The sequence below is a fragment of the Rhinoderma darwinii genome, chromosome 4 (genome assembly GCF_050947455.1).
Source record: "Rhinoderma darwinii isolate aRhiDar2 chromosome 4, aRhiDar2.hap1, whole genome shotgun sequence".
In the NCBI taxonomy this organism is placed as follows: domain Eukaryota; kingdom Metazoa; phylum Chordata; class Amphibia; order Anura; family Rhinodermatidae; genus Rhinoderma; species Rhinoderma darwinii.
Window position 1 is genome coordinate 47,284,890 of NC_134690.1, and position 24,926 is coordinate 47,309,815.

Here is a 24,926-nt window from a genome sequence, read left to right on the forward strand (position 1 = left end):
CTATAGCACGGCGACCCATTGTTTTGTATTGGAGCTGTATACGCAAAATAGTAGGATATTTTTATTCAAAACTATTTGCAATGTTATCATTTTAGATACATTGTAGTGTCAGGGTTACTTCCTTTTCCCTGTTATTTCACACCGAATAACCACCTCTGTATACCAGGCAGAATAGTGTTGGTACAGATCCTCCCTCAGTGAAGTAGGAAGGACAACTAACTTTTTTATTGAACAAAGAGGTTACAAAAAAATCTTCCCTGTATGAAGGTGGGACGTGTTTAAGCCCCATTGGCTCTATTCAGCTGTAAGTTCATCTGTACACTCCTCTTGCATTCCAGGGGCGGTGTCTTCCATAGGCGTGTTCCTGATGCAAGCTCCATCTTGTTTCATAGATTCAAGTTCTCTGTGTAATATACTGATATATATAAATATGTATGTAAGGATAATATTTTTGCAAACCATATACATGCTAATGATCCCTGACAGTCCCCCCTAAAAATATTTTTACTCTCACTCTTTCCCTAAGTCTTGCCTAGCAACCTACTACTGACCACTCGAACCAGGCGGGTAGGGGTTTTGGATTTCTTCACCAGCTTGAGACGAGTTACTCCTTATGAGTAACCCCCCTTTGTACCTGGACTTCCAAGGTTTCGGAATGGTCCTAACTTTCCCTATTCTCCTCAGGATACAGGATGGTTGTCTTTAAAGGAACTGTCGGTGTCACCTCGTCTGTCTGTGTAAACATAGTGGGCACAAGTCTGTTCTACAGTTTTTGTCATCGTTTTCCTTATACAAGGGAAAACACAGCACACAAGGACAGAGAATAGTATTAAAAAGACCACTATCACCACTCCTATTTGTGCTAATATTTTCTGCCATCCAGTCATCCATGAAAAATACTGGTCTCATGGGTCGGTAATACCCGAGTTCCTTTTCAAGCTCTCCAACTTATGTATGGCCATTGTGACTTTCCCTTCGGGCCCGGTGTTGTCGGGGATATACGTACAACAGGTTGTCCCTATCATTCTGCATACCCCACCTTTTTCAGCCAATATCATATCAAGAGCCATTCTATTCTGGAATATCATAGTTGAGGTAGGCCCTAGTTGGTCGGCTAACCCTTGTAAAGCGTCTCGGGTATAATTTACAAACCGCTGCTGGTTGTAATATATCTAATTAATCCAGTCTACATTTTTATTAACAGTAATAATTGGGATAAGAGACTCAAATCCTGCCTTCACCTGATCTCTGGCCTTGAACTCGTCTGGCACCCCACTCGGGACACCAATTGTATCTATATACACATGTGGATCTAAGCTTCCCCTTGGGGATGCTTCCCTCTTTCTGAGGTGGTAAGATCCTTTTATTGGTTCTTCATCTGAACCTTCGCCAAGAATGTGAAAAGGCATAATTGCTTTAGCGAATGCACAGTCTCCTTTCCATTGCCCCTCAAGTCTGGTTCTGATTTTCATATCCCCAAATATCCAGTATATATCGCCCAAAAACTGCACCTGATTCTGAGTGATAGATGCATTTAATGAGCTGTACTTTGAACAGTACCCTTCCGGAAAGTTCCCTAGGGACTGGCCATTCCCTTCTGTATTGGTGTAACATGTGTAGCTGCCTTTGTAAATGGTAAGTCCCTGGGCTTGTTTGGGTGTCGTGGTGACTATGGGGTATTCCTTTTTCCAGGACTCGCATACTGTGTGGTCTAATGTTATATTGGTGTATAGGCTTAGGAAACATTCTTCAGCATCGTCAGGAATATTAAGTGGTACTATCCCCAGGTGTGGCCGGGCTCCTGCACACACATAGCAGTTGGACTTATTCACTTTCCGTGTCGTGTATTGTACCCACTCTAACCAGACATTATGGTCCCCAAATCATTTGTATTTGGGATCACAACCTGTTTATCTGTCTCTCGGGGTTCAACTTTCTCCATCTTGGGAGCCTATCATATCTTTTAGTTTGAATTTTCCCATTTCTCAGTTTACTCCCCCATAGGTCCCTAATATGTATGTGTCTTGGTCTGTTTTACTAGGGTTTTCTATGGTGAGGATCAAGCCTAATCCTGACAGACCACATGCTTTCCTTGATAGCGTCATTCTAGTTAGAAGTGACTTCCCATTAATGTCTTTCTCCTCTAAGGCACTCTGTGGGCGATATCCCCAATGAACCCCCGTGTTCCAGCCCACCGCCGGCCAGTATGTACAACGATTGCCGTAATAATTGTCTGTTACAGGTGATAAGCATTCCAATATCCGCATGTTTGTTTGATACAACCATGTTTGTTTTTGAAGGATGTTACAGACTCAAATTCAAACTGGTATGTAGCTACATGTGTACTAGAAGAATTATACCAAAAGGTGGTCACCCCATCAGCCTGGGTGATTGCTACATGTCCCCCCTCAGCACTCTGTGCAATAACAAGAAAAATGATAAGGATGTATATGGTGATAGTCCTTCTTTGGAAGAGACCCTCTTGCAGTGCGAGGCGTGGATCCATGTTGGCCTTCCTTCCAGCTTAACTGCAGTGGCCGAGATCAGGAGGACCTGGTATGGACCCTCGAATCTGGCTTCTAAGGCCCCGCTGACGTGTCTTTTCACCAGTACACAGTCTCCTGGTTGTAGCTTGTGCACCCCTGGGACGGAATCTGGAATGGAAGAAAACACTGCAGCATGTGTTACTGTCAACTCTTTACTGAGAGAAATGACAAAATTAACAAGACTATCATTTCCTAGACTAAGCTGTTGTGGGTAGTAACATCCCATTCTGGGAGGACCCCCAAACAGGACTTCATACGGGGTGAGTCCTGTTGGCTGTTTGGGGGTATTTCTAACTGAGTACAAAGCAATGAGCAATACCTCGGCCCATGGCAGGGACAGTTCTTTAGTGGCTTTAAGAATTTTACTTTTCAGAGCACCGTTCATCCTTTCCACTTTGCCACTGCTTTGAGGGTGGTACGGGGTGTGTAGTCCGAGATTTGCACCCACCATCTTCCAAATGTCTCTGGTCACATCTGCAATAAATGCTGGTCCCTGATCACTTTCTATGACTTCAGGGATACCAAATTTGCAGACTAACTCTGTCCGCAGTCGTTTCACCGTGGTTCTTGCTGTCATGTTGGACACTGGGTAAGCTTCAGGCCATCCTGAGAACATGCCCACCACCACCAGGACATATACATACCTTCCACTCTTTGGTAATTGCATATGGTCTATCTGTATCCTTTGAAATGGGTACAATGGTCTTGCCAAGTGTTTCTTCAGAGTGGGTTCAGTTCTTCCTGGATTGCAGGTATTGCAGATTTCACAGCTTTGGGTGTATTGTTTAACTGGTATGGAAATTCCGGGTGGTACGTATAGTTTGTTTATGGCAGCAATCATCTGATTCTTCCCTCTGTGTACTATTCTGTGGGCCCATTGTACTGTAGATGGGTAAAGTGCTCTGGGTAGACATATTCTGTTTCCTTTTCTCCAGAGTTCATCCTGCAACGTTTGTATCGCCCCTGTTCTGAGCCATTCTTCTCTCTCGTGGGTCGGGGCTTGTTTTTCGAAATCTTGGAGGGTCTTGACTCCTGAATTATCCATTTTCTCCCTCTCCTGCTCTTCTTCTTTCCTTTTACCCCTCGTCATTACGTACACACCTGCTTCCTTTCGAGGTCCTATGGCTGCTTGCTTAGCCTCTTGATCCGCAAACTGATTTCCTTGGGCTTCTGCCGTATGGGTTTTCCCATGTGCTTTAACTTTGATTACCGCCACTTGCAGGGGGAGCTGGAGGGCCTCCAGTAAATTCTCCACCGCCTCTGCATGTTTGATAGGAGATCCGGTGGCTGTCTTGTAGCCCCGCATGGCCCATATCTGACCCAAATCATGCGCCACCCTGAATGCATATCTAGATTCAGTATAGATATTGACGGTTCGTCCTTCTGCATGTCTGCAGGCTTCAGCTAGGGCCATTGGCTCCGCTTCTTGCGCTGATACGTGCGGCGGAAGAGATCCGGCTGTAATGACCGTGGTAGGGGACACCACAGCATATCCAGTGTGGAAAGACCCCCACTCATCCGCATATCTGGATCCATCAGTGAAGAGGGTAAGGTCAGCATTGACTATCATCTGTTCAGTCACTGTAGGCAAATACGATGTTTCATGATGCATCGTCTGGAGGCAGTCGTGTTCGTGGGCATCTGGATCATCATAATCCGTCATGAGTGGGGGGTTAGGAGTGTGAGAAGAAACCCCATCTGTATAATCTCCCCTCGAGAGAAGAAGCAGTGTGGCCGGATTCAGGATTGTGCATCTCTGTATGGTCACAATTTCTTGGAGAAGAAGAGAACATTGGAGTCTCATATGCCGCTGTGAAGAGAGATGCTTTTGTTGGCTTTGATCAAGTATGGCTTTGAGATCATGTGGAGCCAATATCGTAACTGAATGTCCTAGAAGAATGTCAGACGTTTTATCCAGCAATTCCTTGGCGGCCAGCACAGCTTTAAGACATACAGAGGCCGCTTGTGAGACAGAGTCCAGCTTACAAGAGTAATATCCAATGGGACGGTGTTTCCCCCCATGGTGTTGGGTTAACACTCCGGATGCATGGCCGTGGTATTCTGACACGAAGAGGAAAAATGGTCGTTGATAGTCGGGGATACCGAGGGCTGGTGCGGAGACAATCGGTTCTTTGAGTCTTTGTACCGCATCCACGGCTTCCACAGGTAGATGTGGATTCCAGACTACATCCTTCAAGGCATTATACAGTGGTTGCATAAGGGCGGAAGCATTGGGAATCCACTGTCTACAGTAGATGACCATACCCAGGAACGCTTGGAGTTGTTTCACTCCTCTTGGGAGGGGAATATCTCGAATAGCAAACTTCCGGTCTTCAGTAAGGTGTTTCACCCCCTGAGAAATGCAGTGTCCTACGAAAACAACTTTGGTGGCACACCACTGGACCTTCTTCAGAGAGACCTTACAATTAATTTTTGCAAGAAACTGGAGCAGGCGTAGAGAGAAATGATGACTTGTCGGTTTGTCCGGACAACAAAGGAGTAGGTCATCCACGTATTGGGGAGTGTGGCTTCAGGGTGAGTTCGTATCCAAGGATCCAGGCACATGGAGAGGGCCTGAGAAAAGTGATTGGGTGAGTTCTGTGCTCCTTGTGGCATAACTGTCCAAGTGTACTGAGCTCCCCTGTAGGTGAACGCAAAAAGATACGGACAATCAGGATGTAGAGGGACACTGAAGAAAGCATTGGCCAAATCAATAACCGTGAAGTATGTAGAGTCAGGCGGAATGTTACTCAGCAGAGTATGCGGGTTGGGGACCACTGGAGTTTCTAGTACCGTGGCAGCGTTAACTGCTCTCAGATCCTGGACCATGCGAAATTTATTGGGCTCTCCTTTCGGAGATTTCTTCCTCACAGGGAAGAGGGGGGTATTGGCTGGAGATATGCAGTGGATAAGGGCGCCATTCCGTAGTAGTCCCTGAATCTGGGCTCCCAAGGAAGCTTCTTGTGTAGCCTTCAAAGGATATTGTGGGAGCCGTGGTATGTGCTCACCTTCTTTGAGGAACAGGTGGAACGGGTAATTTCCCTATATCTTCCGGGCCTGTGGACCACAAAGAATCGGGGATCTGATTGTAGAAATATTCCGGAATGGGGGTGGGAGGGAGTTGGTGTAGAAGCAAGGGGATAGCCCTGATCTGACAGGTCTCTTCCTGGGACAGAGGAGTGTCCAAATCAAGGTACATTCCAGAGTCTTCGTAGCGGATAATCGCATGACGTTTTTGTAACAAGTCCGCTCCCAACAGGTTGAGAGGACAGGTATTGGAAACCACAAATCTGGAGGGAATCTTTTGTTGGGCCCCAACACAGGTACGGTGTAGGTGAGCCTAGAAGAAGATGGCTTGCCGTCTACACCAACGCAGGAGATATAATCTTCAGAAATGAAACAGTCAGCAGGTAGATCCTTAGTTCTTATGACTGACCTGGCTGCACCCGTGTCCACTAGAAAAGGCAAAGAGTGGCCTCCCACCAGGATCCTAACAGAAGAAATAGGTCCAGACTGTGCAGTAACAGAAGCCATGGTGGGCACGGGCTTGCCGGTTCCCTATGGTCGGTAGGGGCGTGCCGGAGAGCGATTACGGTAATCGCCTTGAGGTCGTGGATCGGGTCGATTGTCCAGACGAGTTCTGCAGTGCCGCCTAAAGTGCCCTGGTTCCCCACATCTATAACAGACTATGTCTCCACTGGCCCTTCCGGGACCATGAGCGTCAGGATATTTCCTTGTAAGTCTCGCTTGTATGGGCCTAGGCTCGTAAGATTGTTGAGGAGGACGGTAAGCCTTTTGCGGGTAAAGAGGGGGACGTCGCTCTTCTGGTCCGGCATGCATAATTGTATTGATATCCTGGCACACCGCTCCCTTCGTAGACTTCTGCGGGGTGGGGGCGGGTTGTTTTTCAATAGCTTTAGCTATGAGGAGGACCTTCCTGGGATTCATGTCAACATATTCTGGCCTTCCCTCCACCAACTTCTTCTTGATATGTTTCTTGAGACCATTAACAAAGGAGGTCACTAATAACACCTGTTACATTTTGACTTTAACATTAAACCCCTGATCTTGGAAAAGGGATTGTATCCGGGCATAGAACTTCTCCACTGATTCCGTGGTGTCTTGGGTGCAGTCTGAAATACTTGTGGAAGATTTCGTTAACCTATCCCTGGCCCAACCTTGCATTTGGCGGCAAAACACATCTCCTGATTCATAAGTTTCCTGATTTGGTAGTTGTGTATCATCTAATGCAGACTGGATTATGGGCCAGAAACTGTCCCCCGCCTTGATGCTAGTGATTAGTTGCAAATCCTTCCATGCTGCTGAGTATGTCTGTTGAATTTGTCTGAGTCTCCTGTAGAACGGCATAGGATTCTTGTCCGGGTCCGGGAGTTGGCTCACAATCTGGTTCACTTGTGTCGGGTTGAAGGCCACATATTTGTTGGGTGCGTCACCTTGGGTCGTGGTCGTAGGTGGGTCAGGGACTGGAGGAGAGCCGGGGATGGCGGAGGAAGCGGCTGTGGTAATCCCAATCTCCCGAGGCAGTGCCGCATTGGGGAGGACCACGGTGGATATGGCTATGGGAACTAGAGGTAAGGCTGTAGGAGTGGGTGGGTAGACCGGTGGGCGGGGTAGGCCAAGTAGCAGTTCATCCGGGTCTTCAGGAAACGTCTCCTTAAGTAAAGGTGAGGGGATAACTTGCTTGGACATGTTCTGCATGGCCTGCTTCAGTGCTTGGACAGTAACATCATCATTGCTAATTAATCTGATTTCCTCCAGAGACTGCACTAATGGGTGATGCCGTATGGCCTGAACAATTGCCTGTGTGCATGCTTGAGGTGGGAAACCGAAAATGCTTGCACTAATAGCTGGGAGTGCTATGGTTGTGAGGCGTTTGATTGACGAGATCCAGAATCCTGTGGACAGTTGTCTGAAGCTGCTGAACACAGTGCTCGTGATTCTCAGCCTCATACACAGGGCCTACTGCATGTACTATCAGGGTGCAGAGGAGATTTCCTGGGCCTGTGGTTGCCAGATCTGTCACTCTAAGTGGGCCCTGTTCCTGAACTATGAGATCGCTGTCGCGTTGGATTCCGACACCTCCGGCGTGTACTATTGCTCTGGCCACCCCTCCCTTATGGCGGAGCTTACTATTAGCTGGGTTGACAATTGCATCCACTCGCTGGGTGACAATATCGCCCATTCCGGCTATCAACAAAGTGTCAGTAGGCCACACCATTCTTTTCGCTAACGGTTCCCAGTACTGCGGGTATCCCGCATCAGAGAAAGTATCCCTCTCCTCCACTGGTGGGGACTCTGGTATGTTAAATTTGACACGGGCCAGGATCTGACTGACTGGGAGGGGGAGCGTACATTCCTCTTTCACAGCATGTAACTCATGCTGGGATTCAGTGTCTTCATCCAGTTCAAGCTGACTCCTTCCCTTTTCCATTTCGCGTTGAAAGGCCGGGCTATTAAGAAAGTCATGTATGGACGGGAAGCGCCCAGTCATGGCTGGGACAATAGGGAAAAGGGGCACAAAGTCTTTCGGGACATAGTAGGCACCTTCCGGTGTAAGAACTGGGTATAGTGGTAATGGTGGCTCTATGGTAGTTTCTTGTGGAGTAGTAAGTTGGCAGCCGGGGGTGGGGGCCTCCTGTGACTTACTGATGTCAGTTCCGGGTGTACTGGGTGTGTCTGTGGGTGCGGAAGGGGTTGGGCTTGGGGATGGGCTTGGGAAGGCTGATTTGGTTGAGCCGGACTTGACCTCATCCGTGGGTGGGGGGCGGCCTCTCCCACAGGAAACACATTGCTTAGTTGTGAGGGGTATATGTTTCGTGGTTTTGTGTATCATCTACCACCTAGACAGTATAGTTTGTTAAATTTTCTCCGTAAATTATAACAAATAAACAAGATTGATCCGGAGTGTATATAAAAAATAACTTTTACTTAAATTTCTTAAAACATAAACGTTTGCGATATGAGCGCATATATTCATATGTCACAGTCGTGTATAATTATTCTGTTTTCATCAGTATGCATATACAGCAATCTAAGAGACAGCAAAAAATAGTCCACCTTTTATGGTTTCCAAATATGAAGGGTTCAAATACTTCATCAATTTCAGAGGTTTTCTCATAAGCACTCAATTGCTTTGTTAATCATGTAGGTTATACAGAAGATATATGAGATTGTTTCGGGCAATTGCCCTCCTACCCCTTTGTTTATGGGATGATGATGTTCTTTTCAGGCATCTTCTGTGAATTCCTGGATTAGGTTAGACCTCTGGAATAGAGTGATTATTCTCCCGATTTCTCTCCCAACGCGTTTCCTCTGACCCTTTGATTCATCAGGGGAGATAGGTCATGCATGCTGCTTCATCCTGTTCCTTGAGAAGCTGCATAAAAATTAAGGTATAGCTGTCTTGGAAAAAATCTGCTGTCAGCAGGACATGCTTGCAGTGGCAAGAGAAGGGCCTCTAGGTTTGGAGGCAGAGTATCGGCGTCTGGTCCTGACGCCTGCTGTCACTACACTAAAGGATTCCCTGTCTCTTTTTATGTAGCCCATATCCCTCCCACCCACACACACCTCCCAGGTGCAACACCCCTCCCTAGTGACGTGTATGGATAGAGTAGGAGAAGCGAGGAGGGTGTGCTAAAGGGGGCGGGGACCTGCAGGGCCGTCACCGCAGACACAGGGGAGGATTTCCCTGTGTCTGAAGTGACATTGGCATGCCGCAGGCCTCCGTCCTAAGTCCTCAGATCGTGCTCCCAAGTAACATCTCTTTAGTGTAGTGACAGCAGGCGTCAGGACCAGACGCCGATACTCTGCCTCCAAACCTAGAGGCCCTTCTCTTGCCACTGCAAGCATGTCCTGCTGACAGCAGATTTTTTCCAAGACAGCTATACCTTAATTTTTATGCAGCTTCTCAAGGAACAGGATGAAGCAGCATGCATGACCTATCTCCCCTGATGAATCAAAGGGTCAGAGGAAACGCGTTGGGAGAGAAATCGGGAGAATAATCACTCTATTCCAGAGGTCTAACCTAATCCAGGAATTCACAGAAGATGCCTGAAAAGAACATCATCATCCCATAAACAAAGGGGTAGGAGGGCAATTGCCCGAAACAATCTCATATATCTTCTGTATAACCTACATGATTAACAAAGCAATTGAGTGCTTATGAGAAAACCTCTGAAATTGATGAAGTATTTGAACCCTTCATATTTGGAAACCATAAAAGGTGGACTATTTTTTGCTGTCTCTTAGATTGCTGTATATGCATACTGATGAAAACAGAATAATTATACACGACTGTGACATATGAATATATGCGCTCATATCGCAAACGTTTATGTTTTAAGAAATTTAAGTAAAAGTTATTTTTTATATACACTCCGGATCAATCTTGTTTATTAGTTGTGAGGGGGTTTTGCTGCCCACAATAAGGACACACCCAGCATGAGGGACGTCTGCCATTATAGGGCGGTGGCTGGTCCTGTGGTTGATAATACATATAACATAATACAATGCCTTTCTTATTCCTAACTTCTTCTTCTGCAAATCCCTCTTTGCTGACCGCTATGGCCGTTCGCTGCCATGCTAAAGCACTTTCCATCAACTTACTATCTTCCAACTTCCCTTTGTTCTCCTGAATACTTTTTGCCCAGTCTCCGGCTTGTAGCCGCCCTCCGTTATGCATCCCGCATACTTCCATCAATTCCTTCGTTTTACTCACATACTGTTTCCCTTCCCTTTGCTTCACCAAATCATACAAATAGGATCGTCCGGGTACGGGTGATCCTGATGATTTGAATATGGACCGTAAACCATCCATTCTAAGCTTCTATATCCTTCATGTAATCTATATAACAACTTTTGGTCTGCCACCCTCTGGTCTAGCCAAAATATTGCCCACGACTTATCACACGACTTATCAGTGTTTTATACACACCCCGCGTGCACCTGTATAAGACGGGTTATAATACTACCCACGACTTATCACACATCTGATTGTGCCCACGTGCCCCTGTATAAGACAGGTTATATTTTCTATCTAGTCCCTAATTACCCAGAGGATGGTTAGTCGGGCGCGACTAATTTCTAACGGGTTCGTGACCACACAGCGGGAATGTCGCTCCTGTCACCTGAGCTAATCCAGGCAATCGACAAGGGTTATACAGATTCCCACAAGACCGTCCGCTAACACAGAGATAAGACGAAGATTTATAAAATCAACTGACTTATCGTGTTATTGTGGAGGTGATCAGGCTCCTTCAGTGGGCAGTCCCGGGTCATCTGCTTCACCCTGTGATTGTCGGTTGTCCGGATTCCGAGATCCCCTTGAGTGTAGCCCCACGTTGGGCGCCAATTGTCAGGGTTACTTCCTTTTCCCTGTTATTTTACACCGAATAACCACCTCTGTAAATTGGAAACTGAGGGCATGCGTGGAAGAAATATACCAGGCTGAATAGTGTTGGTACAGATCCTCCCTCAGTGAAGTAGGAAGGACAACTAACTTTTTTATTGAACAAAGAGGTTACAAAAAAATCTTCCCTGTATGAAGGTGGGACGTGCTTAAAGGGAATGTGTTGTTAGCAAAAAAATGTTGTTTTTTTTTAGTTAAACAATTAGTGTGTGGGTGATTAAACATTGTTCTAATTATTTTTTATTTTTTTTCACGAGTCAGGAAATATTATAAATTGGATTCTAATTTATAATATTTCCCATTGCTGGTCACTAGATGGAGCAATTCCCAAAATTGCAGCATTGCATGTGGTAAAGCAACCACATTGCTTTATGCTGCAAAATTGGGAAAATATCCCTCGCTCTAGTGAGCTCTCAGAATCCCCCCCTCCTTTATCCTGGCTAGTGCCGGGAGAAACGAGGGGATTGAACGGTCTAACCTCCTACACTGTGTGTCGCCATTTTTTGAGCTAACACACAGTGTAGAAGGTTTACATACACTAGTAAACACACACAAACCCGAACATACATAGAAATCACTTACCTGCTCCAGTCGCCGCCGCTCCCTCCGGTCCGTACGCTCGGTCTGCTGCCGCTTCTCCATGTGCACAAGTCCGGAAGCCGCGACCGGAAGTAGTAATCTTACTGTCCGGCCGAGACTTCCGGTCCACAGGAAAATGGCGCCGGACGGCGCGCATTTCAAATTGGACTGTGTGGGTGCGGCGCATGCGCCGTTCCCACACAGACGGCGTACACCATAGGGGATGGAACGGGCCCCGTTCGCATTCCCTATGGGACTGGAGCTGCCGTATTCCATGTCTGTATGTGTCGTTAATCGACACATACAGAAATGGAAAAAAAAATGGCAGCCCCCATAGGGAAGAAAAAGTGTAAAAATAAAAAAAAGTAACACACAAACACACAAATTAATACAAACATTTTTAATAAAACACGAACATCAAACTGATATTAAAATTTTTTTTTTTTTGGTGACACTGTTCCTTTAAGCCCCATTGGCTCTATTCAGCTGTAAGTTCATCTGTACACTCCTCTTGCATTCCAGGGGCGGTGTCTTCCATAGGCGTGTTCCTGATGCAAGCTCCATCTTGTTCCATAGATTCAAGTTCTTTGTGTAATATACTGATATATAAATATGTATGTAAGGATAATATTTTTGCAAACAATATACATGCTAATGATCCCTGACAGTAGCGATAACAAATGGTTGCAAAAGTGCACATATCAGCAACTTTTTGAGCGACCCTCCGGCCCTGTGACAACATTTTAAACACAATGGGGTATATGGAGTAATATTACCTGGTGCCCCTCTGCCATGGATTCACCCGCTTTGGGGTCCCAACATGGCTAAAGTACTTCTTGGACTACGAGTCTGAGACACTCTCACTGTTCTTTGATTTTTTTGATCCGAGAACAAAGGGAGTGTTTTGGACTCAGTCTGTGAAGCGCTGTGGCCATTTTGGAACAACACAGAGGGGACCCCAAAGCAGCAGATCCATAGCAGAGGGTTCCAACTGGAGGGCACCAGTCAATAGTACTCCACAGATCACATCACATTTATAATTTTGACCTGGGACCGGAGGGTCATTTTAACTAATGTTGCTATGCGTATTGCACCCTTTAAAGGCTATGTACACCTTTTAAGCACTTTTTTAATTGACTTTTATTTAAAAAAATGTCTTTACTTTTTACTATACAACTTCTATGTATCGTGTATATATAGAAAGCTGTATCGTTCTCTCTCAGCCAATTCCATCAGTTCAGCTGAACTGACGGCTTGGCTGAGAGCGGGTCCTGTCTAGCACACAGGATACACCTAATATCGATCTCCTCTAAGTTGATCAACTTAGATGTGATCAATCTTAGGTGGATCACGTGTGTCAGAGACACGCAGGACCCGCTCTCAGCCGAACTGTCAGTTCAGCTGAACTAATGGAATTGGCTGAGAGAGAACGATACAGCTTTCTATGTATACAGAATGCAGAATAGCTGTACTGTAAAAAGTAAAATATAATTTTTTTTGAATCCATTAATATGTGCTTGATGTCACAAAAAACATTGATTTGATTAAAAAAAACATTCTGTGGTGTTCATAGATTTTAATGCCATTAGCATTCGGTAGTGTCTGCCGACATATCAGAAAGATAAATGCAGGGAGTTTTGAATTTGATCTACAGATTATTATTGAACTAAAGGAAGCGTTTCTGATTATAATATTCAGTGAAGTTCTAGCATTCACGGTAGATGATACCTTCAGCTCTGCTACATCCACCTGTATTGTTGAGCCTTTATGTATGGCTCTGTTGTGGTGAATTGGTAGGGTGGGGTGACGATTACTAATTATTAAGCTCACTTGTTACATGTCAGGTAAAATCTGGGCTCAAACGAAACGTTCAAAGGAACTGTACAGTTTTCAATGAGCTTCAGCTATGTGAATTAGATTGCCCGAATATAGCAAGAAATGATTGCACAGGCGCAGGTCAGTAGACACCTGGAGGTGCGAGCTGTGGTGACCTTACAAATACGAAGTGTCCGTTGACGTAAAGTTTTTCGAGGTACCCGGACTACATAAAGATGATTTATTCGAGCTCTAACCTTGTTTAGGCAGCAGGTCGTGGTGTTCCACTTGTGCATTAATTTCTTATGCCTCGCTCTCTGCCCACTTGGTCGACATTAAATATGTGACCCCCTGCGGCTCTAATGCTTTGTTTATTTGCGTAGAAATGTGCTGCAAAGAAGACCTTTTAGTGCATTAAAGAGGTCATATGGGATTGGAGAAACAGGACTACTGTCTTTCAAAAACAGCGCCACTCTTGTCCATGGGCTGTGAATGGTATTGCATCTGAGCTCCTACTTTTTATGTAGATTAATTCTATATGTAAAATGGTGTATAAAGGTGGACATATGCTATATGTTTTAAGTGGTCGTGTTATGTTTTTACCCCACAAAGTGCAAATTATTTCTTATATTTTTCCTTTTATAGGAGTTGCTTACAGCTGATCACTGACTGTCCTGATTCCATTCAGGAGGAGCTGGATCTGATACGATCTCTGGGTTACTTGGAAGAATTTGGGGTTAATATTTTGCCATTACAAGGTAAGGGACTCCAGTAGAAATATTAGGTTGCTACATTCCCGGCGCTTGCATAGAATAGAGCCGTAAAAGCTACATACGTTTTTGTAAAACTTTAGCGAAAGTCAAATGTCTTTGTCACTTCTGCTCTGATCAATGTGAGCGATATCATATCCTAGTGTCCGCTGGTAAAGGGTTTATTTTATAACACACGTGTAATCAGTGGCGGTCTATTCTACTGATCCTAAGAAAAGAGGTGCCCTGTTCCTGGCAGAAAGGTGCCCATGCAGGGCTAAAGGGGAAGCCTGGTTTAGAAAACACGTGTGCATACTCTATTAGGGAATTCTGAGTTAATAGATGGTGAACTTCTGTTCAGGATCCTCATCTCCATAGTGGAGAGCAGCTACAAAGAGCATCTCGCCCTGGAGTACCTGTCCTGCATTACACAGACAACCTATTAATGTGAAATAGACATTGTGTAATACTTAGTTTCCCCTGTGGTGGCGCTGCATGGAAATTTTACACTTACTGCCTGGTCCCCAAAGATTACAGCTGATCGCTGGGGGTCCGAGCAGGAGGACACTTTTTATTGTTAAGGGACCCTGCTGACAAGTACTGATTGTCCAAAATGGACAACCCCTTACTTTAATGTGCTTGGCTCTTTCCCTATGACTCATAAACTCTATAGAGAGTGACTCCACCACCCCTCCTTTCACAGGGTGATTGACAGCTTATCCTGTATGAGTTTGTATGCAAGAAAAACTATCTATCTATCTATCTATCTATCTATCTATCTATCTATCTATCTATCTATCTATCTATCTATCTATCTATCTATCTATCTATCTATCTATCTATCTATCTATCTATCTATCTAATGTCTCTCTCACTCTCATGTCTCTCTCACTCTCATGTCTCTCTCACTCTCATGTCTCTCTCACTCTCATGTCTCTCTCACTCTCATGTCTCTCTCACTCTCATGTCTCTCTCACTCTCATGTCTCTCTCACTCTCATGTCTCTCTCACTCTCATGTCTCTCTCACTCTCATGTCTCTCTCACTCTCATGTCTCTCTCACGCTCATGTCTCTCTCACGCACTCTCATGTCTCTCTCACTCACTCTCATGTCTCTCTCACTCACTCTCATGTCTCTCTCACTCACTCTCATGTCTCTCTCACTCACTCTCATGTCTCTCTCTCTCACTCTCATGTCTCACTCTCATGTCTCACTCTCACGTCTCACTCTCACTCTCATGTCTCACTCTCACTCTCATGTCTCACTCTCACTCTCATGTCTCACTCTCACTCTCATGTCTCACTCTCATGTCTCACTCTCATGTCTCACTCTCATGTCTCACTCTCATGTCTCACTCTCATGTCTCACTCTCATGTCTCACTCTCATGTCTCACTCTCATGTCTCACTCTCATGTCTCACTCTCATGTCTCACACTCACTCTCATGTCTCACTCACTCTCATGTCTCACTCACTCTCATGTCTCACTCTCATGTCTCACTCTCACTCTCATGTCTCATTCATGTCTCACTCTCATGTCTCACTCTCAGTACACCTCCACTATTCTATAATTGTAGTACAGGTATCCACTGTGTCTTTAAGTCATGAAGCCACTGCCCGTATCTTTTCCTTATGCATTGTGCACTGACCGCTTACGCGTTTTTTTATTACACGCCGGTAATTCTCCTCCATTACTACATGATTATTTAGCCTAGAGGTAACTTCTATAAGATGCTTTTCTTTGAAATGTGCACCTCTGTGACATGAAAACATCTGTAAGCGCCAGCCATGTGGCCTGCTCAGGGCTCAGGAGCGTGTTTTATCTGAGCAGAACTGAATTTTCTCTATTAATATGCTTCAAAGTGCAGGCCGGAAGCAAAGCGAGCCGGAGAGAGGATCTTGTGTGTGTATAATGGGCTAGACATTAAGAAATGATTAGTTTGGCTGAAGGAAATTCTATGGTCAAATGCTCTATCTGGTCGCTTTATGTGTCTCCTACAGTGACAGCTTGTGCTATGTTTATTGTAGCTGCGCTCCGTGCTGTCCTGTCCGATAAATAGTATCTGCTGAAATATTCAGATCTGAAATCATTTTATCATTGTAAAAAAATCGGAAAAAGTAAAAGAAAAAAAAAGTGTTGGATAATTTTTTTTTATTATTCTTTTTTTACTCTGCATATTGCCGTACCTCTATTATTCCTCCTGGAAATGTATGAATAAATTGACAATCATTCTCTTTGTCATACCTACACAGTCTAACACTGTCCAATCAGTCCTGACCGTGTCACACTACGTAGGAACATGCCCTTTTGACAAGAGGGATGAGTAACACCCAGTTGTCAATTTATTCATACATTTCCAGGGGGAATAACAGAGGAACGTCACATCTCCTAGTTTTAAGACGCGATCCTCTGAAATTTAGTAGTTTAGATGCTTATTTTCTGGTGCTTGTAATCACCTGGCAACTAACAGGTTGAGTAGACAGAAAACAATATACTTCAAGTGCTAGATGTCAGGCTGGACCCCCTTAGATACAGAAGACTTTGTATGATGACTTAAAAGTGCAGCCTTACAAATGTGCAAATGACAAAAATTAGTCAGACACCTCTCCCCCTCCTTCCCGCAATGTAATGCAAAAATTAAAAAAGGAGACACGGAGAACAGTTTCGTTCTTGAAATGTGTCATTTAGAATGAGAAAAGTAGTCAGATCAATCCCACTCGATTTAACAGCAATTATTCTATAGAGGAAACATCTCCGAGGTTATTACGTGTTCTTGTGGATGTCAGTAGGGGATGTGAGCTCGGTAATATGATCATGTGCTCCACAGAACACTGAATTAGCCCTCAGTCACAAGTCAAGGTCTTCACTTATTGTCATATGGCAAAATATATACTTTATGGATGGCATTGGACTGTATATACAGGTATAGCAGAGCTGGGTTTGTCATTTAACGCTTGCGGTGCATCATAATTAAGTTGGTTAACCTGCAGTCCTATGGAAACCCTAAATACCCTAAACATGTTTGAGACTGAGAGAGGTCCCTTTCATAGCTCACACTGCATCATCTGTTCTAGTTTATTCCAAACTTCTGATCTTTAAAGAGGACCTTTAAATACTTGTATTTCCCATGAAATTATGCAGGATCATCTTTTCTTAGAAATCTGCTTTGTGCCGTTCCTCTGTTATTCCTCCTGGTAATGCATAAATAAATAAAAAACTGATTGTTGCCATTCCCCTCGTCAATAGGATATGTCCTTACACACTAACACTGTCCAGTAAGTGCTAACGGTGCTAGTGTGTAAGGACATGGACCTTTAGCTATTAAAGAGGTTGCCTTACACCTATCGCGTGCTGCCATAGTGCGACTCCGTACAGCACAGTATTATAGAAATAATCTGCCATTGAAACAGTTCTTTGAGAGGAGAGGAGCTCTCCATCGGAGCACGCCACATTTTTTTTCTTTCGTTTTCTTGAGTCGTACGCCTCGGTATGAATTTAAAGGCATTTGGAGGTACACCCGTTAATATATTACAGCTCTGGGAGCCCCTGTGATCGGCAGGTTTAGCTGGTGATGTGTCCTTGATCTCAGCTCATCTATGAGATATTCTATCGAGTAGATAGATCACCGATTCTATACGATAAAATGATCTTCGAGCTAATGAGATGAGAGAAAGCCAAGACGTAATAGCTGCGTGAACTCAGTCCTCACGTAAACCCCCACCTCCCAATATTTTGTATTTTGGGGTTATTCCTAATATTACATGGATAATTAAATTAGTGTTAATCATAATGAATTGCTAACGGTGTTCCCTCCCAGTAATGACCAGTTGGTGGTACTTGGAAACGGAATTGGAAGCAGACGAGCCCATAGCGATCCTACAGATTGCAGACTGTCCTAGTCATCCTCCTGTCCGCAGGAACTTGGCGCTGTCATTTTCTGTATTTTCCAGGTCGGACCAGCAGAGGATACTGCAGTAGACCCGGGCCCGGCCAAAATCGGGTCGATGAGGTCCAGCAGCGTAGCAGTGTGTAATAGTAAGAAGTGTTGTTTTGCTCCCTTTTATATAAACAATCTCTATATAAATAGTCGCTGACAATATTGATCATTTATAACATTATTACACTTATTAGCAAGCTGTCCTTCTCAGCAATCACTACAGGATGCCCCAACTCCCCAGTGAAGGACATTCGTCTTAGAAGAGCCTTATATCATCTGACAGATGAAGATCATGTCGTGGTCTGCGCTCGCCCACATTCACCGGTACTTCTGGAAAGGTCGCCACGTTGCCAGATTTGCGAGATGCTCCCAGACTGACTCCTTTCCATTTGTTTAATGGCCATGTGAAAATGTCAGCACACACGGCACCTCTGCTTTACGCAACATTTCTATTTCTCTTAATGGACTTGTATTTGTCATTCTCCTTCCCTCTCCTATTCAATCCCCTCTTATTACCGTCGTAACTTGCGGCAGCGAATGCCTCGCTGCAATAATGGCCGGCTTTTAAGAGGATTCACAGGAAGTTACGGAGACGTCGGTTAATGTTCCTTAAGAAAAATATGATAAAGGAAGAAAACAGTCTATAAAGTGGCTTTTACGTGACCCTGTAAGTCTGTCGGTAGGCTGCCATGTGGAGAAAGTGATAAAGTGTGGATATGCCATAAATGTCGGAGATGGGAATAATGTAATCCTAGTGCTGGCCATAGTACCCTCATTAATGGTGCCAGAAAAATGCCCTCCTAAATAGTGCCAGTAGAGTACCCCAAATTATTAGTGTCAGCAGAGTGTATAGTGTAGGCAGTGTGACCCCACTGATACCCCAGCAGCAATGTCCAGTTGTACGTACTTTGTAAGGTTTTTTCCCATCTTATAAAGTGATGACATATGCCCAGAACTGACCTCTGGGATCCCCACAGATTCTGAGAATCGAGGACTGCCGCGGCCATGAAAGCGGGTGACCGGGAGGGCCACTGTGCAGGACAAACTGTGATTGGATCCCAGGACTAGATCAACTCAGGATCAGAGGGGGTCCCAGAGGTCAGACCCACACCGATCACAAGATGTTCTAGGGATATGCTATCCAAGACACGAGGACTGAAACATTGCACGCGGACCTAATCTATCTATCTATCTATCTATCTATCTATCTATCTCATATCTATCTATCTCATTATCTATCTATCTATCTATCTATCTATCTATCTATCTATCTATCTATCTATCTATCTATCTATCTATCTATCTGATACAGCTGTGTACTCTTACAAGATCCCATACTCATAAAGTTCCTCTTTTCCCCTTGCACTTGTTTTCTTCCTTTTTATCTATATATCACCCCCCCCCCCCCCATCTCTCTGTAAATGTGCAATGTCTTTCTGATATATATCTTTCCATCATTGCTAAGTGCACCTTCCAGATGGAGCTTTTATGTATGAAGGAGGTGCATTTTCTTCCAGCAGAAGGCAGGTTTCCTACAACATGTGTCTTGAATATAAAGACCTCAAGTTTTTCCTGCTCTATTCATTGTAGTCAAAATCTGCTTTTAAAAGCCAAACTTTAGAAGACCCTCTGTAAATGGGTGCTTTGGATTATGTAGCAGATCCGTTATTCCGGTCCTTCCTACTTTGGTTGTGCGGGGAGGGTAACATTCCCATTAGAGATTTTGCATTGAGATATAAAAGTCTCTGTGAAATAAAGCTAAATTGCCACAAGGTAGTAGGGCGAATGGTACTAATGGCCTCGCTGTGAAAGGGCTTCAGTACCTTGGAGAGCGCTCGCTAGCAGAACCACACTGCAGCATTTACAGGCTGATCTCTGTGTGACTTGTTCTGTAAATTGCTTAGCATTTTATACAAAGCTGGTTGCATTGCAAGTCAAAATAGAGTAGTGGTGATTAAATTGTGAAAAGGCTTTTTTTGAGTATCTGCTGGGAGTTGTACTCCTCCACCAGCACTGTGTGTGTTATGTTTGCTACGTCCGGTGTCCATAGATCTGTCAGTGTGAGTCTGTCATCTGTAAGTGCATGTCCTTTGGACCTCTTTTAAATAATACATAAGTTATTGTGTATGTGTGATGTGTATATGTGTAATGTTTATATGTGTGATGTCTGATTTGATGCATTTTATCTTTGCTTTCTGAGGGCACGGCTATAGTCTGTCTGTTAGGGTCCTGAGTTTGTCTTAAATTCATCTCCTAGGAGAAATTCTCAGGCTGCACCTCTGATACTCCCCCATGCTTTACACTGCAGCTCTGATTCTCCCCCATGTTATACACTGCAGCTCTGCTTATTCAGATAACCTCCTTTTTTATAAAAACGTTAAGCACTAGCTCATTTCATCAAAGATACAATTGTAAGTTATAAGCATCTAAACTAACATTAAGATTTAGATAATCACATAAGCTAGACCTAATGAAATGATGATTTTCCTCAGCACGACAGTCTGGGAGAGGATCACTTAGGTACGGAACTGTAAAGCTAAATGCACACAGCGCGTCATTTGGTACAGAAAATCTGCATCAAAACCACAGGTGATTCCTCAGGTAAAATCCGCACGTACCGTGATCGTTTTTGAGGCATTTTTAGGTGTGCGTTTTTTTTTACGTGGAAATAGGTGCGGTTTTATGCTGCAGAGTTTGGTGTTTTGTTGTTTTTTTTTTTACTAACTTTTGTGATACGATTCGCAAACGGTAATGCAAGATAAATTGACATGCTGTGGATTTTAAAATGCGCAACTCTGGTTAATTTACGTGCGGAAAATTCTGCAACATGTAGATGAGATTACTTGAAATCTCATTCACTTTGCTGGTACTGTATTACGCTGCAGATTTGGCACGCGAAATTCTGCAGGGAAAATCTGCATATAATACGCATCTTGTGCAGGAGGCCTTACAGGACTTTATTGATTCTGTTAACAGACTTGGGGAGGGGATGGCTCATATGCAGTCCTACAAAATGCTTTCCATGTTCATTATGCTTATGGAAAATCCATATATTTTATACAACCTTTTTTTTTTTCTTTCTTTCTTTCTTTATTTTTTTAAAATATCAATGAAGCCGATCCACGGGGTCCAGCTTCAGAAGTTACATATATGCCCAGCCATACATTTCCTCTGCAGCAGCCACTGCAGGTGAAATGTGGTATTACATGCCGGACATTTTAATAGGTCCACCACCGTGAGATCTGCCTTTTGTTAGCTTATTTTCATTCTGGCTCATAGGAGGGGTTCCATGTTGGAGCCCCCTATCTATGACATCCATATTCCCTATTAGGGCATATGGAAAAGTTTTATAACAAAAAGACGTGCCCTTTAATGTATGTACACTAGTATAGACTTAGACCTTAAAATGTTCTCCTGTTCAGTGACGCTATGGAAACCTCTAATTTTATCTGTATATAGAAAAACAAATCGTATTGCTACACATCACAATAAAGTTTGAGTATTTCGACATAATCGTGTCCTCCTACAGTTACATTATAAATTTTTTTTGTCCAGTGCGCGATAATAAACAGAAAGCGAGCGCTGTACCGGCACGCAGAATCCTGCTCATTTCTCTAAAATATTTCCGCCCATTATGAACGTCCATTAAACATATGCAGACATTTTTATTTCTTCATCCAGCAGCCAAAGCGAAACTTTATGGGCAGCAATGTGCTACCTTATAACAAACGCTATAAACGTGTGCTAGATAATGGCCAAATAAATATACTTTATTTCCGGAGCTGCTCTCTTAATCTGTGTGAGAGAAAAATGAGCATTTCTGGGGAGCAGACACCGGAGTATATCGAGAAATAACAAGAGGCTGGAAATGGTTTCGCTGTAACTTGGTTACCTCGGGTAACTTTCTTGCCCGACTTTTATTCTTCTCCAGAACGCCGCCGTTTTGCATACGGATTACTTATTAGAGCTGCGCACACTCCAGCGCTTAATGCCGCCTTCATTATCTTCTTCTCTGAGTGCGCAGCTCTGTGTTCAGCATCTGTATCCCCCTCTCTCTCCATTATCGTCTGTCTGGAACATCTGCTCCTGTGCTGTGTGTTTTCCAATTGTGATAAATGTCTGCGCTCCTACTTTGTGAGTCTGATTGTTTGGAAATCTGAAGAACGTTTGCCCGCCAGCTTAACATGTTCTGGAATTGCTGCCAGCCAAGCCAGCTCTCCGGGCATCTTATGACAGCCGCCGTCAGGTGTTTGTGCGATCCTGTCCAGGGCGGCTGATATCTGACACCAGTTGGCAGCTCTCTCGCTGAATGTATTGATTGAAATGTTTACTCGTCACCTCTGCAGCTGGCAATGCTCCGCGTCAAGTCAGTGCAGACCCCCGGCAGGAGCTGTCCGGAGAGCTTGCCCTATAATGGTTGATGACTGTGTATAAACATGCATCCCTGAGTGGTTCTCCTATTTTTATTTTTATTCTTCTTCTAGAGGTCCATTTACGCGGCCGTTCTCGGTGCGTGAAATACGGATTGTATGTCGGCCGCATTACCCGGCCCGAACACAGTTCAGGGAGCCAGACTCCTAGCATCCTCTTTATCCAGGACTGTGTGCCACTGCTCCTTGTGGGACTACGGTCCCATACTTTAATCATGTTTTAGTACAAGACCGTATTGCCGCAGGGAGGCAGTGACTCACAGTATCATGGATGACTATGATGCTAAGAGTCAGGCTCCCTTAACTGTGTTCGAAATTAAAATTATAGATTTTTTGGAAAAAATGTATATCTAAAAAACTGGATATTTGGAAAGCGTTACTCAATATGAAGAATAAGCAGAGAGAGGCTGATAAGCAGGTTTATTGTACAACCAGGATGGGCAACGCGTTTCAACATGCGTCTTCGTCAGGCCGAAATTAAGTGTGTTTGGGCCGGGAACTGTGGACGACTTATGGTCTGTATCTCATGCACCGAACACGGCCATGTGAATAGAGCCTAAGATTGTGAGTCTTTTTCTAGCCGTATCATATGGTGTCTGGGGAGAAGGGGAAGTGTACGACTACATGAGACAACTGGGGTCCCATAGGGAAACAAATCTGAACATTAAGTAGTTGTTTAGGGAAACCTGGAGATTGCCATATAAGAACAGAAGGCAGGTAGAAAAAATGTGGCCAAGATAGACTACAGTAAGGTCAAGAAAGTAGAGGACAACATTTAGGAGAGGAGGGAGGGAAAAGAAGGGTCGGCGGACGGGGCTTTGTCTGGACACAAGGGATAGCAAGGCACTAACCGAACAGCAGGACTGCGTATATGTGCTCCATGGGGACCATATTACTAAAAATGTCATGCCTATATGTTAGTATTGCCTTTTGTTTATGAGGTGTCATGTTCTCCTATGCCCTATGCTTCAACATAATCCGGAGGCGATTCTGCTGTGTGGTCTGTACAGAGACTAAGGCTGGATTCACACGAGCGCGTTCGGTCTGTAAAGGACGGAACGTATTTGGGCCACAAGTCCCGGACCGAACACACTGCAGGGAGTCGGGCTCCTAGCATCATAGTTATGTACGACGCTAGGAGTCCCTGCCTCTCCGTGGAACTACTGTCCCGTACTTAAAACATGATTACAGTACGGGACAGTTGACCCGCAGCGAGGCAGGGTCTCCTAGCATCGTACATAACTATGATGCTAGGAGCCTGGCTCCCTGCACTGTGTTCGGTCCGGGACTTGCGGCCCAAATACGTTCCGTCCTTTACGGACCGAACATGCTCATGTGAATCCAGCCTTAGGCCCATCTTAGGTTGGACCCACGTCCTGCAAGACTAGAGTGGAAGGAGCAGCCCCATAAGTCATACAGCCCTTCTCTACTACAACAAGAAGAAGAGACAAGACCAAAAAGCATCAGTAGGGGCAGCAGCAGATTGGAGGTGGGAGGGGGACGCTGGCTCCGCACTTATGGATTTATGTTTTTAGCGACCTCTGGGTGGTGATTTCAGTAGGAAAAGACGGCTGTATAGAAGAAATGTTTCCAGAAGTGAGGTAATAACTGTGAGACGTAGAGCGAAAGCTGAAGCCTTCACGGTTATAAGTTTTCTTCGCAATTCTTGGAAAAGATTTATTCTTCATGTAATTGATGGACAGCCACGTTTAGTGTAAAACACATTTATGGACTTCTATTCTGTAATGGCGGGATTACTGAGCAGGAAGAGTGCAACATGTACAACGATCGCAATCTAATGTGAACCGTGTATATAGCGGTGTTATTATAGAACATGGATTTGGTTGTTGTTCGGTGATTTATTTTTACGTCTTGTACAAAAATATTGCCTGTATTTAAATCTTACAAACCTTCAGAAATATATGAATTTCCTTAGTAGATTTTAAACCCAGGTTTCTTAAAGGGGTTGTCCAGGATAAGAAAAACATGGCTGCTTTCTTTTAAAAAGAGGCATAATGCCTGTCCACAGGTTGTGTTTGGTATTGCAGCTCAGCCCAATTTACTTCAATGGAGCTCAGCTGCAATACCAGACACAACCTGTGGACAGATGTGGCACTGTTTTTGGAAGATTGCAGCCATGTTTTTCAATACCTGGACAACCCCTTTAAGAACTCAATACCTGCAGTAGTGTGTTGTAAGGAGTCCAGGTCATCCAAAAAAGTGGTAAAAGTGATCTACATATCATCTGATCCATAAATAGGACACCCACAGACATTAGATGAAGCCAAATGGCTGGTCACCAGTTGTAAAGTCGACTTATCATCCAAAAGGTCCAGATGAAATGTCAGCAGAACATTTAAACATTAGTTAATACCAATATTCATTGCTGTCCTGCCCTCCCTGACCTGACATTTGTGTTGGATAAATTAATTGCAAACTTTTT

General features: G+C 44.3%; 1 protein-coding gene across 2 annotated transcripts in view; it reads left to right on the forward strand.

The window, feature by feature from the left end:
- NBAS (NBAS subunit of NRZ tethering complex) overlaps window positions 1-24,926 on the forward strand; it is a 655,156-nt gene that overhangs the window by 260,686 nt on the left and 369,544 nt on the right. For both annotated transcript variants that reach the window (XM_075861089.1, XM_075861091.1), the window contains exon 31: window positions 14,014-14,126. In XM_075861089.1, coding sequence (XP_075717204.1) covers window positions 14,014-14,126 — 113 coding nt within the window. The remainder of the gene's footprint in view (window positions 1-14,013; window positions 14,127-24,926) is intronic.